Here is a 22,130-nt window from a genome sequence, read left to right as displayed (position 1 = left end):
AGGAGATTGGCAAGCGCTGGCAGACACAATTGTTATTTCAAAAACGGTTTTCACTTGGCTTAAATTTATTTTTTTACCAGAAGAAAAAGGGTATCAGCTAGAGGTCTTTTGCTGGTGATCGGTACATTCTTCTGCCCGCCCAGTTTCCCAGTTTATAATTTGCCCGGCTGAAATCCTCCAAGGAAATGAGTAGAAAAGTGGCTCCAAGACCCAGGAGTTTTTCCAGCATAGCTAGCTGACCTGGCTGGGTACTGAGTCTATAACCCCAGCTCCAGTCGGCGCCACGGTCTCGTCCCAGAGAGTTTTTCTTTCATAGGTGCAGGAACAGGGGCTTTTAGTCCATATCTAGTGGAGCTGGCCAGGGGATCTCCGGAGGCCAGCCTGGAAGAGGGCGGTGAGGTAGTGGGTGAGCCCCAGGAAGCAGTCTGGGGGGCAATGTGGGAGGACAGGGTAGGAGATGGTGTTTTCTTTCAGGGTTTAAGATGAAGATGGGTGGGAAGCAGGAGCTGCGGTGTAAAAGGCAAAGGTGAGGAGCGTGCTTGTCTTGTTCTCTCCGGGACCCTCGGCGTCAGGACTGGGCATGTGAGTTAAACATTTGTCCAGTGAATGGAACAGACCGTGGAGCTGACGGGAACTGGGGATTATAGACTCAGTATCCATCCGGGTCAGGTAGGTCCGTTCCCCGTGTGAGGGGCTGGGCGTGAGAACGGTGGGGGCAGGGACAGCGGCCACCGCCCTTCCCACCAGCTCCACAGCAGACACATGCTGTGTATTTAGGACATGCCAGGTGCTCTGCTAAGCGCCTCATGCTGCATGTGCGTTCCGTTTACGTTGAATCATTCAAACAGAAACTTCCAGAATGTGAAGCAAGCCCTGACAGACGGGCTTCCTTCACTTGGTGCGTTGTGGTCACACTCGGTTCCTTTCTCACTTCCTCATTTCCTGTTCTCCTCCCCGAGGAGCTAATGTTCCCCCTGCACGAAGGGACGCCCTCCCTTCTGCCCCACTTCCCCCTGTTCCTGGAGTATTTTGCACGTTCCTCCTCCTTGCTCTTCTGGGCCTGGCAGGCTCTCCCCCATAATCGGGTTTCTCACGGTGTCCCCCTCTGTGAATGAGCCCCTTCTGTCCCCCCGCCCCCTGCCAGAAGCTCCAGGGAGACAAGGCCAAGGAGAATGTTATATTCCTGGGAAGCACTGAAATTTTGGATGTCAAATGTTAAAGCAATTGATTTTTGTCGCTTGTTCAAGTAGTTTAGTGACTCTTTGGCAAACAAAACCAGCATGTTGTGACGAGTGTGGGGCTTTTCCTTGCTCGTAAGAGACATTTAGTAAGTCTTAGGAAATCTGGAAGGATTATTTTCACCTATCAAAATACCATTCACAAAACAGCCCTTTTATAACTTGAGAATGGCCCAAGTCCTTAGGACAATCTAAATGTTCTTAATATATGGAAACAAGGTCTTTCTCAGTGAGAGAAGTGGAATAGGAAATGTAAGCTACACTCACAGGAATAGCCAAGTGCCTCCTCGGAGGGGAACGTGAACACCCACTCCAGGCCGCGGGAGGCGCGTAGCTGGAAGGAATCTTCTTTCATAGGACTTTGGATGACTGTCTTGCATCTTCTTTCTTCAGGAGAACCCATAAGTAGTGAGCACTTTCACCGAGCTGTCAATGTGAATGATGAAGATTTGCTGGTTCGAATACTTCAAGGAGGGTGAGAGAGCTCTGTCTGAAAGTTTAAAAATTCTTAATGCCCAGCAAATGCATAGAATTGCACTTTATTCCCCCCCCCCCCATTTTTCATGCCTTTGAAATTGCTCCAAAATAGATCTCCAGTGACTGGTGTGAGTTCAGCATCGTCAATAAAGATGAACTTTTAGCCTCGTGTAAATGCTGTATTTTATAATTATCTAATGAAAATTGAAAATGAATATTAGAAGTCTGGGTATCCTATTGTCTTCCCAGAAATAGTTTCTGACTCTTGCTTCTATACCATAGCATTTAGGCAAATTTCTCCTCCAAGTGCCCACATCTATCTAAGGGATCATGAAATCAGTGGTTTCTGATTCAAAAGGTTGTTGAAACACTAGAAGAATGGTAGCGAATCCATTTGCTGCCATGGGATATCGGAAGCTGCCTCCTGATGAAGAGTGAACAATGTTACTTAGATTCTTTTTGAATCAGTAGTTTTGAATTTTGCGAATAAGGCTCGTAGGTTGGAGAAGAGAAGGATCCCACAAAAAACCAAGGCTCTCAAGCTGGTAGTTAAGAGCTCTGCTTTCCTCCTCCAGTGGCAGCACCGCCGGTGAGATGGGAGTCAAGGGCGAAATGCAGGCCTGCCCCGGTCCAGGCTCGTGGTGGAGTCGAGTGTCTGCACTCCTGTGTCCTCTGCTCTGGAAGGGGCTGGTGCTCGTCCCAGTGTTCTAGCTGCCGCATCACGGTTTTGAGTTGAAGGGAGTGCCCGTTTCAAGTGAAATGACAGCAATTTCTCTTCTTGTGAATTTGAATCCTTGAAAAATATTAGGCAGGGCAGCTTAAGACAACAGAAACTTAATGGCCTAGAAGAAATTGGAATTTTGGGGAAAATGAATCATTTTAGCCACCTGTGTCCTGCAAGACCCCTCATCTGTGAATCTACGGGGAGCCATGCCAAGCATGGTAATCTCTTTTCTCTGTGTTTTTCCCCAAGAAATATTAAGGTTGATGTTCCCAATAAGTTTGGCTTTACTGCTCTGATGGTCGCTGCCCAGAAAGGCTACACCAGGTAGGCCGCCTCCTTTCTTGTCTCTGGGTGGCTGAACATTTCACTTCTCCCAAAGGCTCCGGCCAGAGCTCAGATAGGACGGAGAAGGTGTGTGCAGGAGAGCCTCCTTCTCGCTTTCCAACGCCGTACCACGTGCGGGCTGCACAAAAACTCGGCTGCTTGAATCCCGAAGTTGTATAACATATGGCTGAGAACGTAAAAATGTATGATCCCATGGTGAGGAAGAGGGGGCCGCTTCATTATATTTTGCGATATATTTTATATGTCCCAGGAAAACTGGTTATTGGAATTTGAATGTCTTTAAAGAAAGAAAGAAAGGGGGAAGGATATTAATTCTAGAAAACAAACTTCCCTGAGAGGTCGCTAAGATATAATTTTCACTGACACCCTCCACTGTCTCTATGCCACACAGCAGCACACACTAATGGCTTATTTTACAATCCTATTTATATTTAACTACTAAAGTGCCATTTTGAAAACGAGACCTATATTTTATTAAATGCTGCCATTTGGAAATATATTTACAATGGTCATAAAGGCTACAGTGAATTAGTTTGACAGAACAATGTGTTTTACGTGGTATACTTTGTTTTCAATGAATAATTCATGTGACGGAGAAGCCCCCACCCCCTTTTCTTGTGGTGTTGAAAAGGTAGTCCTATCTTGGAAGCCAGCTGGCCTCTGAAGGTAGAAAAGAAAGTGTGGAGATGTGTCTTAAATATAGTTCTGTGCCTTGTTCCCGCATTATCGCAGGTCCCTACCCATCAAAGCTGTGTACCCAGTTACCTTCCCATTTGTTTCCTTCAGGCTTGTGAAAATCCTCGTTTCTAATGGCACAGATGTGAATCTGAAGAACGGAAGTGGCAAGGACAGGTGGGTGGTGGGATATGCCCCGAAATGTTCCCATACCTCGGTTGCCAGGTTTGTGCCCAGACGGTTTTTGATTTCACCCAATTATTGGCGGCAGCCTCTTTTGGCAGGACTGTGTCCCAAAGGAAAGATGTCGATGAACAAAGCCTGGCTTGTTCATTTGTTCACTTATTCCTTCACTCAACACGAATGAAGTGGGCTATACTTTCTACAACATCCCCCTGCCCTGGCTCCGTGCCCAGCGCACGCTAAGGGCTCAGTGACTAGTAGCCATGACCGTGGGACACTTGGGGTCCCCGCCAGGGCTCTCCTTACACTTCACCTTACTCTCTTCGCTAAGGCTTTTAGGTTTTCCCAAAGAAGCGCAAAGCAGTCACAGTCAAGGCTATGACCCCAAGAATCCCCTGCGGTGAGAGCGCGGAGTGTAGCGCGGGAGAAGTTGACAGAAGAGAATGATACTTGGAAACCCATATTCAGACAGATGAAAGACTGCTCTACGAAGACTTACGTATAATCAGTATTCTAGTAATTAGGTTTAATTAACTGATTCATTCTAATCCACCAGGATTTGTCGAATGGCTACCGCATGCCAGGCTGTGTCTGGCGCTTGGGTAGAAAGCGCAGAAGATGCAGGGGCTTTGCTCCAGGAGCTTAGAATCACATGGTGCATGCAGCTCAAAGGTGTGCGCCCTGCAAACGTGTATCTAACAAAAACCCAGGTCACCTGGGCCACAAGGAAAGTGTCAGTTTCTGAGCTGAGAAAGCCTACCGGCTACACTCTCTGAACACATGCAGTAATAGATTTTAAATAACATTATAAAAAATCACTTAAAAGTTTGGGGCACCTGGGTGGCTCAGTCAGTTAAGTGTCTGCTTTCGGCTCAGGTCATGATCCTAGCGTCCTGGAATCAAGCCCTGAACGCACTGGGGCTCCCGGCTCATGCTCTCTCTCACTCTCAAACAAACAAAAATCTTTAAAAGAAATCATTTAACAATTTAAAAAGTTTTCCGTCTAATTCTTAGGTTAATTTGGAGTTAAGCCATCAACTCAAGAAGTTTGAAAAAGAATAATACCACCTTAAAAAGGACAAATAAAATAAAGACCTTGAGGGGTAGCAAAGAGGAAAGCATTAAAAGAAATTGGTTAGAAAATAGGAAGATTGTTGAAACATAAGAGCAAAAGATGTAAGAGTTGCTTCTTAAAAAAAAAAAGCCTATACAATAAAATGGACCAATTTCTTATAAATCTAAGGAAAAAAATCAGAATTTAGAAGTGGTACAGGGCCATGGTTATAGAGAAAAGCTTTTGGAAATTTAAGAAGAAAAAACCAGAATTTTGGAAGGATACATAACAGTGGTGATAGAGGAAATCTAAATGTAAAAAGAAAATGGTGTGCTGTGTCTATGCTAGGAGATGTGATAATTTCATTGAAATTATCTTTTCGATGGTACGTTTTCTGGGAAAATGTAAATCCCCCAAACCAACGCAAGACGCAGAAACTCTGAAACAACCAATATCCATGCAAGTTATTGGTGGGATTACCTGTGAAATAGACTCTGTGGCTTGACTCTTGTGCCCATGAGCTTGTGAGGTTTGTGTGTTAGGATTGTAGATAACTTAGCAGAGGGTATAGTTGGAACATTCCAGAGGATAGCTTTACTGCTGATGCCTGAGAAAGAAATCTCTTCATATGTTTATATGTGTACAGATATTTTTGTCTCTTCCATCCTAACTCAGAGGACCATGCAGGACGGTAAGGATGTCTAGACAAGGAAATTTCTTAATGCCTCCCTTTAGTAGACCAAAGGTGAAAACCTATGTATGTGTAGATACAAAACAAAAATTTGGGGTAACTCAGCACCTTTTACTAGTTAAAATATCTTACTCTTCTAGAGTGCGGGATGCTTTCAGTCCAGGTAACAGCTTCTGGTGCATAGGAGGACCAGCCTCTGCTGATGGGGTGAATTCTTTGATTGCATCGTAAAAGCTTATCATCTCAGACGATCAGCCAGTATCATTCTTAGTGTTGACAGATTCCTTTTAAAAGCTAGTAGTGAAGCCCGTAGGAGCGGTTGAGAGCCGGTAGCTCGATGTCAAATCCAGATTCCCCTGTGGTCAGGGTGTATGACCTTGGGCAGCTCACTTAACCTCTATGTGCCTCAATTTCCCCAACTGCAAGATGGGGATAATAGAAGTACTTAGAGAATTGTGAGTGTTTAACGAGTTAATACAAGGAGAGTGAGTAAAACACTGCTTGGCATTTGGTAACTCCACGTTCTATTTTGTTATTTCACGATTGGTATTCTGGAGCGCTGGTCAACCTGGTGAGAGATGGAATGGGAGTAAGAGTCCTGGCTCCTTTTGTGCAGGGCCCAAGAGAATCAGCTTTCAAATACTTGGACTTAATAAGGAGGTTTAGTAAAGTGGCCACGTACTATATAGCAAAAAAAAATTTGTTTTCTTAAATAACAGTAATAAGTAGTTAATAAATATAAAAAGGGAAATAAAATAGAATAAATATATAACGGAAGTGAGCAGTTTGTATCAAAACCTATACAAATTAGGTTAAAAGGTTTAAAAGGGACCTCTACCATATGCCAGAATGGCAGATTGAAGACTGTAAAATTTTCAGTTTTTCCTAAATGACTATATAGACCCAGGGTAGCCTCAAATGGAATTATTCTTGGGAGCCTGTCAAAAGGATTTTGTAATTTACCTGGAAGAACAAATGGATGACACCAGCTATTAACTTTGTTGGAGAGAAATGTGGAAAGACCTTTGACAGCTATTAAGATGCCTTATAAAGTTATAGTAATTAACGTAGTATGAGACCGGTACAAATAATTGAAAAAAAGATGTATAGAATGAACTGGAATAGGTCTCTATGTACGTTAGAACTTAGTACGTGACGATGGGAGCAACACAAACTGATGAGGAAGGTGTTAGGAAAAAAGGCTTTTTGAAGAAAAAAAAGTTAAATTCTGGCCTTCCATCGCACGCATTGAAATAAATTCCAGATGATTAAGAATTAAATGTAAGAGACAGAACCATAGAAACCACAGCATATGTCTATCTGATCTAATGAGAAAGGCAAAATCATTGAAATAAATCACTAAGGAGAAGATTAGAAGTACAGAACACATTTTAAAAAATTAATTACAAAGTTAAGGGTAGTCTGGGGAGAGATTTGCAAATATATTATAGACAAATGACTGGCATATTTAATATAGAGAAGATACACATACTCACCCCCGCAAGATACACAGTAGAAAAGAGCAGTTTATACAAAGACAATTCATAGCAGAATAGATTAAAAAGTTAATATGCAAAAGTGCTAGTCATAAAAAAATTAAAAACTTACTGTCCTATTGTTAATTAAAAGATGATAGTAGTGCTGGTATAGGTGAGTGAAATGGACACTTTTAGGTACGATCGATAAAATTGTAAGGTGACATAACCTCTCTAGAAAGCAATGTATCTAAAGGGAGCCTTAAACATTTGCCTTAAGCATTTGGCAATATGCATCAGGAGCAAACACCGCAAACCCAGGGCAGGTGAAGGGCCATGTTTGCTCTCTTCTGGGAGTGTCCAAGAAATGAAGGCCTGTGTAAGGATACAGAGATGTGGACATCAGTTTCCATTCCAGCCCCGCGCAGGTTTAGGCCTCAGAGCTGGACATTCTATTTATCACTCAGAGACTTAGTAGAATTTCCCTATTGGGAATACTTCCTTTGGTGCCCCGCACTGCGCCCACCCCACTCAACTCTTTATTTTGAGAAGTTCAAACATTTAGAAAAGTTGGCAGAATAGTGCAGGAAATTTCTATATACTCACCACTTAGGTTTGGCAGTTGTCGACGTTTTGCCCTATTAGCTTCTCTTTCTACATTTTTATTAGCTTTTTCTCCCTACTTACCCATTTCAAGGTTAACAGGCATCATATTCCTCAATATTTCATTCAATATTTCAGTGTGTTATCTCCTAAAAACAGGGACGTCGACCTGCATAACCACCATATCGTCGTCACACCTAAGACACTTCACATTAATTTCCTGACATCATCGATGCCCTAATCACTCATCAAGTCTCCCCACTTGTCCTCCAGAAGGTCTTCATGGCTCTCTTTGGGGGGATGGGGCAAGACCATGATCCAACTAAGGCTCACACATTGTATCTGGTGGTTCTGTTTAGTCTCTTTTATTCTAGACTCGTCCTCCATCCATTATTTTGGTTTAAATATTTTTTTCTCCCAGAATTGACTTCTTTTTGAGGAGACCAGACCAATTATCCTATAGAATGCCCTCTGTTCTTGAGTTGCCTAATTGTCTCCTAGTTGTGGAGGCGGTGTTTCACTTGGTCATTTGTCCCTTTATTGCCAAGAAAGTAACGATTAGGTCTAAAGGCTTGATTCGAAGCAAGCTAACATTTTTAGCAAGAACACTTCCGAGCTGGTGGTATGGCTCCAGGCTGGATCCAGCAGGAATGCATGTTGTCCCACAGTTGGTGAGTCTAGGTTTGATCATTTGGTTGGAGTGTGGCCGCTAAATGTCTCCTTCGTAAAGATACAGTTTCCCACTGAAATTAGCAAATAACTATGGGGTGATCATGGTGTGAATATCCTGTTCTCCGTTAACCTTTTGCCCAATAATTTTAGCATCCACTGATGGTCCTTGCCTGGATCAGTTATTTAATTGGGAATTGCAGAAGTGTGATTTTCTAATTCCATAGTTTCTTCCATATTGATTAGTTGGCAGGCTCCGATGAAAAGGGCTTTCCCTCATCCATTAAGGATGGACTACATTTTATTCCATAAAGGCAGAGTAAATGTTTAATCATTTTCTTTAAATACTAAGAGTATGGAATTGGCTTAATAGCCATCTATAATAATGTCAAGTGAGAATTTTTCTCCCCTCCATCTTCTTTGAATATCTTCATAGACTCATGGATGTTTTCAAATCCAATATTTTACTCAGTTACAGTGATTCCTTTTTTTAATCGAGATATAATTCACATACTCCTTTAAAATTCGGCACTTAAAGAATATATTAACAATGTCGTGCAACTGACACTGCTGTCGAATTCCAGAACGTTGTTAATCAGCCCAGAAAGAAGCCCTGCGCTCACCGGCGGGCCCTCCCCGTTTCTTCTCCCCCAGCCCCTGGAAACCGCTAACCTGCCAGTTCTGTTGCCATGGATTTGCCTGTTCTGGGCATTTCATGTAAGCGGAATCCTGCAACATGTAGCCTTTTGTGTCCAGCTTCTTTTATTTAGCGTGATGTTTTAAGGTTCATTCATGTTGTGGCATAATATCAGTATTTCTTTTTCCTTTTTATGGCCAAAGAATATTCCTTCATATGGATATGCCACATTTTGGTTATCCGTCCGTCCGTTGATGGCCACAGCATTTCATATGAATGATTTTCGTGACTTTCCCACTCCCGTTAGGATTTCTTGGTTTCAACCAGGCAGGGTGAGACAGGGACCTGAGTTTGGTGACTGTTCTTAGAGCTATTGTTGCTGCTTCCCTATGTTGCAGTTTGATGCTTGCATGCTACGCGGGACACCTAGACGTTGTGAAATATCTCCGAAAACACGGCGCTTCCTGGGAGACCCGAGACCTAGGAGGCTGCACGGCTCTGCACTGGGCTGCAGATGGAGGCCACTGCAATGTGATTGAGTGGATGATAAAAGACGGCTGTGAGGTACGGGATCTTCCTTCTCAGCCCCACGCGTCATTAAGACCTTGCAGTGCCATTCCACGGGGTTTAGGAGAAGCAGAGTCTTACGTGGATGCCTTTGATTAGCTGAACTTAGGAATGCTGCAGAAAGTTCTCTGACTTACCAGTAAGAAAGTTCCTGAAGTCCTGGGAAAAAAGGTCATTATAGAATTGATATGATAGTGAGGCTTCAGACTGTCATGGAGCTTTATCTTGTGTAGGAAAAAAAAATTGCTGAATCCAGAGCCGGACCTGATGGTGCTTGTACTTTGTTTATTCCTGTGTTCATTCACTCATTGTCTCTTTGGTCAATCTGTCCACAAAGCTTTCCTGAGCACTTGCCATGTACCGGACACTAGCTTAGGTCTTGGAGACACAAGACGTCAAGAACTCTTAGAACCATAGTGCTTCTTACTGCTCTTAGAATGAGACTGTTTTATTCATGGTTTGCTTTAAAGATTAGCCATTACAAAACCTTTCCCAAGAGCAAACTGACCATATCACAAACAGAGCATTTCAGCTCCTTGTGCCTTTACCTTGAAGCAGGCGTGTGGGTTCCCTTCTGGTCTCGTGTTATCAGACAGTACAGATTTGATTTTGCAAATAGAACTGGCGTTGTTTGGACTTTGGTAGCTGTTTGAAGATGAGTAAACAGAATTAGCTCAATTATGGTAATGGCTGATAACTTTGAGAACTTTAGTTCAAGACTCGAAAGAAGTTAAATAAAAATTTCAAGGCATGGAAATAAGGAATGGTAAACAAAATGCTATCCTAATTGAGATTGCCAGATGGTGTAGAGTATGGAGAAATTAAACTGATGACCTGGAAAATAAACTCAAATTGAGAAGAGTCGTGTCTCCTGGAAGATGTTAGCAGATTTGTTCTAGCTTGTCTCTGAAGCGTGACTGAGGGAAAGCAAGGCTTTCCCTCAATGAATCGTGGGGTCTCCCTGGTTCCCGCTGCTGCCTACAGAGGGCTGAAGGAAGGGCCCTTTGAAGGAAAAACCTCAGTGGTTAAGATAATTCCCTTTTACTACATTTCTTGTTTTCTTTCTTTTAGAAAACACGCGCAAGAGGTCGGAAGGGTTAGCATGTGGGCCTCGGTGTAGGGCGGGGGTGCCACCTGCCTGTGTGGTGGTGACAGCCCCAGTCGTCGTCTTTGGTGTAGGATGAACTCTGCTCATGCTTTGGTCCCAGTAAAAGTCCATAGTTAAAAATGAAGGTTGACCTTTGCTGAAAGAAGGGCAGGTCTCTGCCACGAACTTAATAAATACTGTAATTTTGGAAACAGACTTTCTGGGCTTCAGATAGGAGCACATTTGTGGGTAAATTCTATCTACTTCTGTAGCACTGGAGCTACGTGGATGTTGCCACTGAAGATTCCGGTGTGGGTGGTCGGCTGGTGGCCGGCAGAGGATGTCAACAGGAGGGCCTCCATGCTCTTGGCACAGGGGCCACCCCATGTTTGGGTGACGATAGTTGGGATCTGGGAGCCAAGCAGGGCATTGTGGTCACCATTCTTGAATGTAATGATTTCCTACTTTCATGGGGGGACCATCTCTACATTTAACGAGCCGCGTGACCTCAGGAAAGGCATTTGACTTCTCTGAGATTTGGTTTAATCACCTGTAGACCAGTAATAAAAGCATCAACCCCATTTAACCCTCAGACCCAAAAGAGAAAATGGGGGTGAAAGTTTACCAAAGATGGCATAAAGCGCCATGTAAAACAAGGCGATGATTTTATCATTTAAACATGATGGAATCTGCTGCTCAGAGCTTTGTTGTTATTTGCATGGGAAAGAACTGCAAATCCTAACAACATTGCGTGGATAATCTCATACATATAAATAACCCGAAACATCCCAGGGACTTTCTGGCAGTTCCTGGTTTGTTCCTCCAGTCTGGTGTTTTACTAAGATGTCTGAGTAATTCTTCCGTAACAGAATTAGGTGTGTGGTTTGTGTGTGTGTGTGTGTGTGTGTGTGTGTGTGTGTGTGTGTACGCACATATATTAACTTTGGTTTCACTCTTCGTGGATTGGCGAGGCTTCACCGGAACTGGGGGAGGTAACGCTTACATATTCTTATCTAGAATGTGGCTTTTAAAACATGACCTTGAGAGCTCTCAATCACTGGATTCTGGGGAAATGGCCATCTTATTACTAGTCGGATTAAGTCTGGAGAAGGTATTAGGTTGGCTAACTTTTCAGATTGGAATTTATGTAGTAAATCTGGTTGCTTTGTGTTGTTTCTACCTGTAGTTCTCCTGCTTAAAATTAACCCGTATTGATAAGTGTAAGGGTGTGTCTATGTATTACTGTCTTATTCCAGAAAGCTGCTTACAGAGATACTTCCAGGTAAACAAAGTAAACTTAAAAAAAAAAAAAGGCGAGGAAAGTCAGTCAAGAGAAAATAAGGTCAGGACTTCACATGGAGCTAAGAGTAGAGTGGTTACTTCTCTATCCCATTTTTCAACCATTTTTTTTAAAAAAAGATTTTATTTATTAGAGAGAAAGAGAGAGAGAGCAAGAGTGGTGGGAGGGGCAGAGGGCCAGACTCCCCGCTGAGCAGGGACCCCAATGCAGGACCCTGGGATCATGATCTGAGCCAAAGGCAGATGCTTCCCTGACTGAGCCCCCCAGGCGCCCCCATCTTTCAACCAGTTTGAACAAAGTGTTCATGAAGATGTCAGCGGGATGTCCTGGGGCCTCTCAGCACCCCGTAAAGTCCTACCACAGCTTCTCACTGCACGTGAACGTGAGTTACGTTAGCACAGTTCCCTCGGTCCTTACCGAGTCTCAGTCCTCACGGGCTCTCCAGCTCAGGGGCGTTTGGGCAAGTAAACGTTCCTTTGTAAGTTTCTGTGACTACTTTCAAGGAAAAAGACACTGGACTAAGAGCAGCTCTTCCTCTGGCATAAAGGTAGACGCTGTGGACACGGGCTCAGGATGGACCCCACTCATGAGAGTCTCTGCAGTCTCAGGAAACCAGAGCGTAGCCTCCGTGCTGATCGAAGCTGGCGCGGATGTGAACATGAAAGATAAAGACGGAAAGACCCCGCTCATGGTATGCGTCTCTGCAGAGCACGGCCTGGCTTTGCGTGTGGAATTAAGGTCAGGCTGTTCTGCAATTAGGCAGTTCTCGGGAATTCGGCTGTGTAGGAGGCCTGTTCCTCACTGGCCTGTTAATAAAGGCGTGACAATGTCACTACAATATTTTTGTCCTTTTTACAACTATTTCTTTAAGGATTACCAGCCCCAGTCCCCTGGGCCACTGCAGCATCCTAAACAGATCTGTTCAAACAAAGCATGCACTGCTTTCTTGTGCTGGTCTGGCCTGGCGCTTCTCACGTCACCGTAGTGCGGAGGAGGGCAGACTCTACTTCCCTTTTCGTTGCACTCGGCACTGCTGCAGAACAGAGCACGCATCTGTCCTGCAAAGCCACAGTGGCCTGGCCGGCTCTGCCTTCTGGAGAAAGCCTCTGGCCGATTACCCAGGCCCACCTGCACGGGGTCCACCCTGGTCAACGGCCACCGCTCTCTGGGGAGGGTAGACTCGCTCACACCCCACTGTCTTCTGTTTCTTAGGTGGCCGTGTTAAATAATCACGAGGAGTTAGTCCAGTTACTTCTTGACAAAGGGGCAGATGCAAGTGTAAAAAATGAGGTAAGGAACTCAATCTTTATCTAAAGCCTTCCCTGGAGGAGAAAGAATATATATATTGTATATTGTATATAATTATATATTGTGTTAATTGTATATAATTGTGTGTGTGTATGTATATACAATATACATATAATTTTTGTTGTTTTCACTTTCAGTTCGGCAAAGGTGTCCTAGAAATGGCCAGAGTTTTTGACAGACAGGTGGGGATGTTCTTTCTGATTTTTCAAGGCTAATTTTGTGGTACTTTAAAATAACCTCAAACCTTGGATGACATTCACCTGTTTGTTTATCTAGCATGTGGTCTCCTTATTAGAAGAAAGGAGAAGAACCCAAATGGCAAAGAAGTAGTCTGCCCGCTGACCAGGGCGCTAGTGACTTCAAAAGCCCAAGCGACCAAAGTCAAAACCCGACCATTGAGCTAGAGATGAAATTCCGCATCTTCGAGGCTATACGTTAGATTATTTATTTAGTTGAAGATTCACGGTGACTTTTGTAACGTACAACTGTTCCCGCTTTGAAATACATCTTTTTTTTACCTAAGCGCGTGCGCCTGCGGTGTCGTCATTGGGCGTCCGCCGCGTGGGGATGTTTTCTTGCACTTGTGCCTTTGGAGTTGGACACGAGAGCAAACATTTCTGCACGGGAGCTGCACAGACGGACGGATCCCCCCCTTCCCGCTCCTGCCCCCCGAGCTGTCCTCCGAGCCACTCCGGGACCTGGTGGAAAGTCTTCCCCACGTGTGTTTTCAGTTATGACCTCCCCTCCCCACTCCAGGCCTTCCAGGCCTTCCAGGCCGTGTTGTCAGCCTGGTGTTCCCTTCTGGAGCGACGCTCCTGAAAGCCCAGGAGGCCACGTGAGAAGTTTTCTCCTCAGCTGTTGGCCTCACATCAAAGTATAAATAAAAAAAACAAATACATATTTCCAGACTCCGATTCTGCTCTATTAGTGGTGTCTGGTGGAGGGTCAGTCTTCCTAGAACAGACCTGTCTGAGGACGTGTCTGCGCGTCCTCGCGCCCTGACAACGCAAGACCTCGCCTGCTGGCACGTTGGCGACCGTGCCTAAGAGAAGCGTGTGGAAGTCGGCCTCCAGAGCAGGGGTTTGTGATGCCGATCGCACAGTGGGAAGACACGTGGGCATTAAGCACAGCTAGGCCTGCCGGGGGGGGGGGGGCGCTTACACACATGTGTGCGGGAGCCTGAACTTGGCAGACACACGCGAACACGAGCCAAGCGAGCGAGCAGACCGCAAGCATTTTGTGTCTCCAGAGACAAGCGGGTTAATGCGGCCCCAGGAGAAGACCAGCTACAAAGGTCCGATTAAAGGAAAGCCTGATTAAAAGGTAATTAAAGCTCCAAAGTTTTTTGGGGGGGAGAAGGGCACAGAGACAAAAGTGCAGTCGATTTTATTGATGTTGGCAATTCTCAGCTTTATTCCGTACAGTTTCTAGAACACCCATCTCAGGACTTGGATCTGCGGGTCATAGATGGTCCCCTCTTCAGCCGTTTCATGAGTGTTTTGCCTTTTGTACAAACGCATATTCCTTTAAATTTGCTAGATTAACTTTTTAAATCTCTCTCAAAATCAGAGTGTAGTCCCAACTTGCCACAGCCCTTTCCCTCCCATGATCAACGTTGACCTTCACCTTAATTTCATTCCTCAGTCCATTGTAGATCCCATTCACAGGCCCCCTCTGTGGCGAGAGTACACGTCCCTTCTCATCGACAAAATCCTGGCGACGTCATCCCATCCTCCTGATGGAAGCCTTGGCCATGTAATGGGGTGACTTTGGTCAATGAAATGGTAACGGAAATGGCTCCTGCCCTTCTGAGTGAAAGTTTTAAGAATCCCCACATCTCTCTTCCTTCTGCCCCAAGACCAGGAGGAGGCTCTCCATCAGCCTGGGGCCCCACGAAGAGCCAGAGCTCCCCCCGGACCGATGTGACGTGTGAGTAAGAAAGAACCCTCTCGTGGTGTAAGCTATTGCAGTGCAACTTAGCCAACAAGGACTGCTCAGAAGGTCTTGCCATGGGTTTGTGAGTTTAATTTTCCACAAATGACATTCGCATCTCTCGAGTCCTGTGGTTTCTGGCCTTCTTCAGATCTTTAAAAACTCAGGAATAGATACAGAATTTTCTCAAATGTCTTTTCAGTGTGTCTGGTAAACCTCATATGGCATATCTCCTGAAAATCTGTCAATTTGGTGACCTGAATGAGTAGATTTTAAAATATCGAACCATCCTTACATTCCTGAGCCACCTCACGGGGTTACCGTGGACCCCTGGACTCGGTAGGGTCACACACTTTGTGTTCGTGCTTTTCATCTTTTTTCCTTAGTGAGATTAGTGATTTGACTTGTGTGTGAATTTTCCCAAAGACACAACCCATGGTTTATTGTACCATTTGGAATTTTACTTTGTGGCTTAATATAGACAATGATAGATATAGTTCTCTTTTTCAGAGGCACTTTGAAAGGAGGCATATTCTGTATGTTTTAAGTATCTCAAATTGATACATATCCATTTTGATGGTTATATTATTACGTTCCTTTAGCCAGCATGTAGTATGTTATGACTGGGGTCTTCCAGGTACTTATTTTTTGCCTACTTGCTTTAACATGGGTTGAAGGTGGTAAGAATAAAGACCCTTTGTTACCATTCTATATATCTATTTTTCTTTGTATTTTCTGTAGTTCTTTATGAAGTTGGATTCTGTTTTTCAAAAATCTGTATAACTTTCCACTACACTCAAGATTTTCATTCTGGAGAAATCTGATATCCATGTTTCTACCCCTGCATGCTTGCTTTTTTGAATTTCTCTCTCGTCAATAAGGTGAGTTTTCAAAAAAATGATTTGGATAGGTTATACATTTACATTGTTCAAAACAAGTATCTGGTCTCCCCCTCCCCCCTTTCTGCCCCCTCCTTTGCATATGTTAAAAGGCACCTTCTTTCCTGTGCCATCATCTGACTGGTTCGAGTGGACTGGCAGCACCTGGCCCCTGACCACCACTCTTTTTAGTTTCTTATGGACTGTTCCAGATCTTCCTTGTGCCTCTATAAATGGGTGAGATACAGATAAGAGGTTTCCTTTTTCCCATTTTTGTAACATCGTCAGTAATGAATGAGACACATCTGTATGTTTTCCTGTATACCATTTATTGGATATAATATTCTTAACAATGGCTTTCTCTACGGAAATAGCAGGTTGTTACCTGTAGAACCCCAATATGAGAATTGTGTACAGAAGTAACAGGCTGTAACATAAAAGGTATGTGGAAAAAAACCTTAGCAAACTGAAGCATAAGTGGACGAAGCATGATGAACTGAAGGAACTGGTCTGTTTGGTAGCTGTAACTGCACTGTGCTGAGTGGCTTGAAGCCAAGTGTCCAAGAGATTTACGTAACAACAGTTGCCACACACGCTCAAACCATGGGTCTTCCCTAAAACCTCCCAATTCGATAGAAAGTAAAAGAGAACCACTAGCTCTGCCATTCCTCGTCCTGCCTTGGACTCTTAGAGGAGTTTCTGTCTTTCTAATTTGAAACATTTCTTTTTCTTTCACTGCCCTACTTACGTGCTTGCTTATAGGCCACGCACATCGATGTCTTTCCACTTTGTGAAACTAAAAAGATCACCAGCTATCTATTGTTTTGTCTGGATTTAAACTGTGCTTAAATTGAGGCCTGAATAAATTATTTTCTGGAAGGAGACTCACAGGGGGAGCCTAAGACATGTTTTTTTTGTTTTATTTTGCAGATGATGTGGAAAATCAGGATGGGTTCCAGAATATTCGACCTGGAAAAGCTGAATCCCACTGAGAATTCCTTTCACTGTGTGGTAAATCTCCAGGCTATCACTACCCATTATTGAATGTTATAACAATTTTATATGCAGTGTTTTGTCTCCTAGTTTTTCTCCCATGAAACAGGCTCTTATGGCTGGGCTGTCAGCGGCCACTGCTGTCCCAAGAGTAAAGAGGGGATTTCCATCTGTGTCTAGGTAAATAAATGGCTTCTGGAAGCAACCTCACTGCACAGAAATGGTTCTTAGCCTGGGGCTCACGAATCTTTCTTAGCGTGTAACTTATATCACTATCGGAGTTTCCAAATAGGTTTTAAAGGAAGAGATGTCAACCGGACCTGTAGAGTGAGTCGAGACTTGTGCCATCGTGGATAAACTGATTTTCTAGGGGGTGATGTGCCTGTGGGAGGGACGCTACTGGAGTCAAAGCTGGGGTGTAGCGGGTGGGCCTGCTCGGAGCCACCACTCTGGACAAGGGTGGGCTTTGGGCGTCCAGTGGCTGGGCTGGTGGGGGTAGAAACACCCTGCCGCAGCCCCGCCTTGGGCCGACCTGTAGTTGCTCTGAAGGCAGACTGGTCACACGGGAGGGGCATCAGCACTGGGTTTGTGTGGAGACGGGACTGCCCTCTGGGCTAGAAGAGGCAAACAGACGTGGTAGCCTCAGCTGCCCGAGTCCAGACGTGTGTATGGGCCTGATCCTGAGTCGTGGGGGGGTAGTAACTGTAGCGGCCTGGGGCAGGCCTCTACGGTGGTGGGCAGGAGAAAAGATGGCAGCCGCAGCGTCCCCCACCTGCTAGCCCTCGTGTATGATGTCACACCCAGGGCTCAGCACTGGCACGGTGACACTTCTGGGGAAGGTCATTATCCTGTTTGGGTCACTTGTGGTTAGCTGGGGTCCTATTGATAGGGAGGAAGGAGCTCCAGAGCGAGTCTGCCCTGGGCTTGCTGCTTCCAGAAGCAAAGGGAGCCCTCCACTGCAGAAGTTTTCAATGAAATCAGCCTCACCAGGGGTCAGGTTGCGTGAGAAAGATCCAGCCCAGCTGCCCAGGCATCTCACCCTTTTAGTTGTCAGGGTCACATTGGCTCAGAATGCTCAGTAAACGTCAATGGAGAGATGGCCGGAGGGTGCCCGGGCGATCTAGCTGGCCCCGCACCGGGCTCGCTGCAGCACCAGGGGCGATCGCAGACGCCTAGGAGCAGCTTGACGCTGATCCGAGTTTTCGCTGTTTTCCTTCGAGGGGATACAGTGATGTGTTGTATCGATTTGCCAGAGAACAATGGCCTATGGTTTTAGCCTGAGAATTCGTAATAAGAAGGCATAAAAATGTCCCCTCGGAGACCAGTCAGGAGTATTTATTCTCATGTAGCTTAATTTGTTGCTTTTGTGGTTTCTGTGATGTCATCCCACATGTGTAAGCTGGAAAAATTCACACTGGGAAGTGTGACCTCTGTATGCATATTTTGACAATGGAAAATGTTATGCATTGTTTCTCTTGGTTGCTACACATCTGATTCCATGTGTCAGGAAAACTGTTACCAAAAAAATTCAGGAGATAAACTTTTAAAGAGAATGCCTGGAAGGTTAGCCCTATACTTCCCAGTAAGTGGGGTCATGTAACCTACAACTCTAACAAGACAGGGGGAAGAAAAGTGACTACCCTCAGGACCTACTTTGAGTCTGGACACGTTCAATTTCTCAGTGATGGCCTTATAAACTCAAACCAACCCTTATTCATGCCTATAAAACTTTAAAAAATATAGACGGCTATGGAAATATAAGTATTGCTTTTTGTTTCTATCTATAAGGATATAAAAAGGGAGAGGTACAGCTCCCTGCCCACCCCCTCAAAAAAACCCCTGGCTCTTGGTTCTTTTCCTAAGTTAGATTAAAATGGAACTTATTGCTAAAATGCCTCACTTGATAGGTTCTGCATCTTGGAAGTATTGTTCCCTTAATATCTGTATATTTGTCAGTCAGGGGACGTTAGGTTTAAACATGTTCTCATCCAGAAATAACTTGTATGGCTCTACAAAAGCAGTTTGTACTGTAGAGAGAGGAACGGGTCATCAGCTGCAGCCCTACGTGGCCACTGCTGACATCGTGTAAGATCACGGCGTTAACTTTTTTTAATACCAAACTATTCCTGGTTCTCTGAAACGGAAGCACAGCAATTCTAACTAAGGACAGACAAAAAAAAAGACACAAACTTCACATCCTCCTCCTCACAATAGGAGGAGGGGCTAAAATGGCAGATCTAAGGATTTGGGCATCTGTAAAGACAATACCCACATAATGCACCATAAAAATTCTGTAAACTTTTCAACAGCATGTGTTTTGGCCTTGATACAGTTACCAAATGTGCTATCAGTTTCAGTAATTCTGTAGGTTTTCGTCAGCAGTAATACTTTCTAACATGGCTTTGCCTTTTGAAGAAATTAAGGGGTGTGTGATACACAGATGCATGCTATCGACTTGGAATGTAGTAGAACTGGGCTCCCTTTTGTGTATTTGACATGGATTCGTTTAGTTTATCCGCGATCGTGAGTACTACGTTGCCTGGATACAGTGGGGAACACGGGGAGAGTTAAATGCAGTCTTGTTTTCTGGAAGGCAAACCGATTCTTGGTATATTTTGTGTGTCTCTGCTTCAAGGCGTAGAAAAACCGGTGAACTGACCCCAGCTAAAGTCTTTATCATAAAACACAGAGTGAATTACGGAACTGTTGTCATCTGCCTTCTAATGGGAAAACGAGTCACATATGACCCCACCAGAAGACAGAGGCGTAATGGCATTTTACCTTGTCTGAGTATTTTTGTAATTTTCGTGCTGTTAGTAGATATCCTTGTGAAAACGGCTCCCCAGACATTTGAAGAGTAAAAGGTTGAAGGGGCTGCTGCCCAAGACCGCATTTCATGAATATTTCGGATTAGGAAATGGATTTCCTTATCACATTCTGGGACACACAACAGGTAGGTTGCAAGTGTTTAAAAAAAAAAAAAGAATTCAGACCTTACACTAAAAATATCTTTTAGAGATTCCCACAGCCAAGCTGGAAAAATAGAATCCCCCCCCCCCAATAACTGAGTAGTAACTTGATGGCAGACACAGCCTGTCACATAGCATTCCATTTGACTGTAGTTTTTGTGGGCACAGGGAATCTGCCTAATTTTTAGTAAGTTGAACTTTGCAATAATACGAGATTTTTATCTACAGCCTTGATTCGCTAGCTCTGGTTACTGGATAACATCTGAAAATAGTTACGGTCCCACGGAAAGCCGCCTCCTCTGTCTGAACACAGAACCGTTGTACTACAGTTGAGGAGACAAGGTGGTAATTCGCTTAGCTCCAAACAGTACAGAGGGATGCAGGTCTGCAGCGCCTGGGCGGTAGCCTGCTTGGACAAACACCACCCTTCCCCATCGCAGTAAGGTGCTGATGTCAGCGGCGTGCGAAGGGCAGTGTTTCTGTAAAGCAAGGGTCTTTGCCTGCTCTCCCATGTGCTCACGGCCTAGGAGCTCAAGGTCAAGTTTCTGCCTGGCCTTGTGTTCGAGCCTTCCCTGCTACCCTGGAGCTTCACGGTGTGGCCGGGGGCGGGCTGGCCTGTGAGCTGCCACAAGGCCCAGGGTCTCACTGAAAGCCAGCCCAGCCTGGACGGGAAGCCCCTGGCTCTGGGCTGAGATCAGGGGTCCCAGAGACTCACTCAAGGTTCTACTTGGGGTCTCCTGAGCTGGGTCCGTGCCGTAATCACAGCCGTGGATAGCTGGGGAGCCGTTCTTCCAATAAAGCCTTGATCGAAAAGTAAACCTCCTGTCCAGAATCCCATAAAGCATGATATTTCAAGTTCACTAACTATTGAAAGCACACAAGCCTTCCTTCCATGGAAAACTCAGTGATGGTAAAAATGCCTCCCACAGCGCACCGCACTGGGGCCAGCATTCCGCATAAATTAATAATTTACAAATACCTGAGCAAGTATACAGAGCACCACAGCACAGCACCGACGGCAGTAGCTCGAAGTTCCGAGAATAATGGTGTTTTAAACATTTCAAAAAAAAAATTAAAGTTGGTACAAAAAAAACGAACTCCCACTGGAGTCGAACGATAGTGCAAACTTCTGTCTTCACTGTCGAAAAAAAGGTGTCGACTTGCTTCTCACTTCGTGTAGGCGGTGTGGGGGGGTCTGGGCACTTGGTGTGGGTGTTTGGGGACGGGTCTGCGGCAAGAGAAGAGAAAACAAAATTGGAGCCCCTGAAAGCGGTTTCTGCAGGTATGGACGTCCGCGGTCGGTGTCGTCTCCTGCCCCGCCGGGCCTTCAGGATCAGACCAGCCCCGCTGCTGAGGGCTGGAGACGGCTCTGGCGTGTGGCAGGGTTGTGCGTCCCCTAGGGGACTGCCGGCCGCTCAGGCCAGCTGGCCGCTGGAGGAGCCCTCGCCAGAGCTCTGCCTCCTCTCTGCAAGCTGATTCTAGAACCCTGCCCACTCACTAGAAAAAAAATGGGAGCCACGTAGGTCATCGAACCTTTTCTAGGAGCCACGCGGAAAAAAAGCAAAACATAGAGGAGACAAATTTTAGTGATGAGTTTCACTGACCTCCATACATCCGTCGTGGCCATACGTGTCCGTATGGATGCCTCAATGGGAAAAGGCCCTGGGCTGCTTGGCATTTGGGGCTCTAAGTGGTCCCCATCCCGAGTGCGTCTACACTGACAGCATGTGTCGTTTCTCCACAGTGTGCCTGCGGTGACCGGATTAGCCTGTGCTCATCCAAGGAGCAGAGCCGGCACGGGGGATCCCTCAAAAACGAGTTCTTCGAGAGCAAGACCAACACCAGCTCGCACCGGTGTCAGCGGCCGGCAGGGGGAACGACCGGCCATGGCTTGATGGCACTTCAAAAGGGCCTTCCCCTCACCGTGTCCAGCTTTTGAACAAGGAAAGCAACTTTCAGACTGCCATACGAACCCCGGTGACATAATTAGGATGCTCTGTAATCTTTCTGTGTTTATGCAGTCGGGAACGAAACCACTGTTCTGCCCCTTGCCCGGCGTTATCTCTGGGATTTATGAGGCCGCTCGCTCTCTCACAGGCCAAACATTTTTCCCAAAAGCTGTAATGACATCACGAATGTGTGTCTTCCCCGTTGGAGACACTGAATTATTGAGCCCAGGGCCTGGCCGACCCTCTACCTTTGGTTCTTTGAAACTCCTACAGCAAGCTTCCTGCCAAGGGGGTATGCGTGTCAGAAGGGTGTTTTGGCTTCGGGCTTAACCTACCCATTGCGGGGAGGGAGGGGGGGGGGGCGACCTGTAGCCTT

General features: G+C 45.3%; 2 protein-coding genes across 3 annotated transcripts in view; one reads left to right on the top strand and one right to left on the bottom strand.

Annotated features, from left to right (window-relative positions):
- Positions 1 to 13,553, top strand: part of FANK1 (fibronectin type III and ankyrin repeat domains 1) — a 101,488-nt gene extending 87,935 nt beyond the window's left edge. For both annotated transcript variants that reach the window (XM_026494373.4, XM_048218786.2), the window contains exons 4-11: positions 1,632 to 1,713; positions 2,689 to 2,763; positions 3,571 to 3,636; positions 9,170 to 9,335; positions 12,273 to 12,416; positions 12,938 to 13,015; positions 13,171 to 13,215; positions 13,310 to 13,553. In XM_026494373.4, the coding sequence (XP_026350158.1) occupies positions 1,632 to 1,713; positions 2,689 to 2,763; positions 3,571 to 3,636; positions 9,170 to 9,335; positions 12,273 to 12,416; positions 12,938 to 13,015; positions 13,171 to 13,215; positions 13,310 to 13,363 (710 nt within the window). In that variant the 3' untranslated portion in view covers positions 13,364 to 13,553. The remainder of the gene's footprint in view (positions 1 to 1,631; positions 1,714 to 2,688; positions 2,764 to 3,570; positions 3,637 to 9,169; positions 9,336 to 12,272; positions 12,417 to 12,937; positions 13,016 to 13,170; positions 13,216 to 13,309) is intronic.
- A 6,085-nt stretch (positions 13,554 to 19,638) lies between these two features.
- The window catches only part of ADAM12 (ADAM metallopeptidase domain 12), a 335,474-nt gene continuing 332,982 nt past the window's right edge, over positions 19,639 to 22,130 (bottom strand). The window contains exon 23 of the mRNA XM_026494364.4: positions 19,639 to 21,033. Within this exon, the coding sequence (XP_026350149.2) occupies positions 20,973 to 21,033 (61 nt within the window). The 3' untranslated portion in view covers positions 19,639 to 20,972. The remainder of the gene's footprint in view (positions 21,034 to 22,130) is intronic.

The sequence above is a fragment of the Ursus arctos genome, unplaced genomic scaffold (genome assembly GCF_023065955.2).
Source record: "Ursus arctos isolate Adak ecotype North America unplaced genomic scaffold, UrsArc2.0 scaffold_7, whole genome shotgun sequence".
NCBI classification, from domain to species: Eukaryota; Metazoa; Chordata; class Mammalia; order Carnivora; family Ursidae; genus Ursus; species Ursus arctos.
The sequence above is the reverse complement of the archived record's forward strand: the minus strand, read 5'-3'. Positions and strand labels throughout refer to the sequence as shown.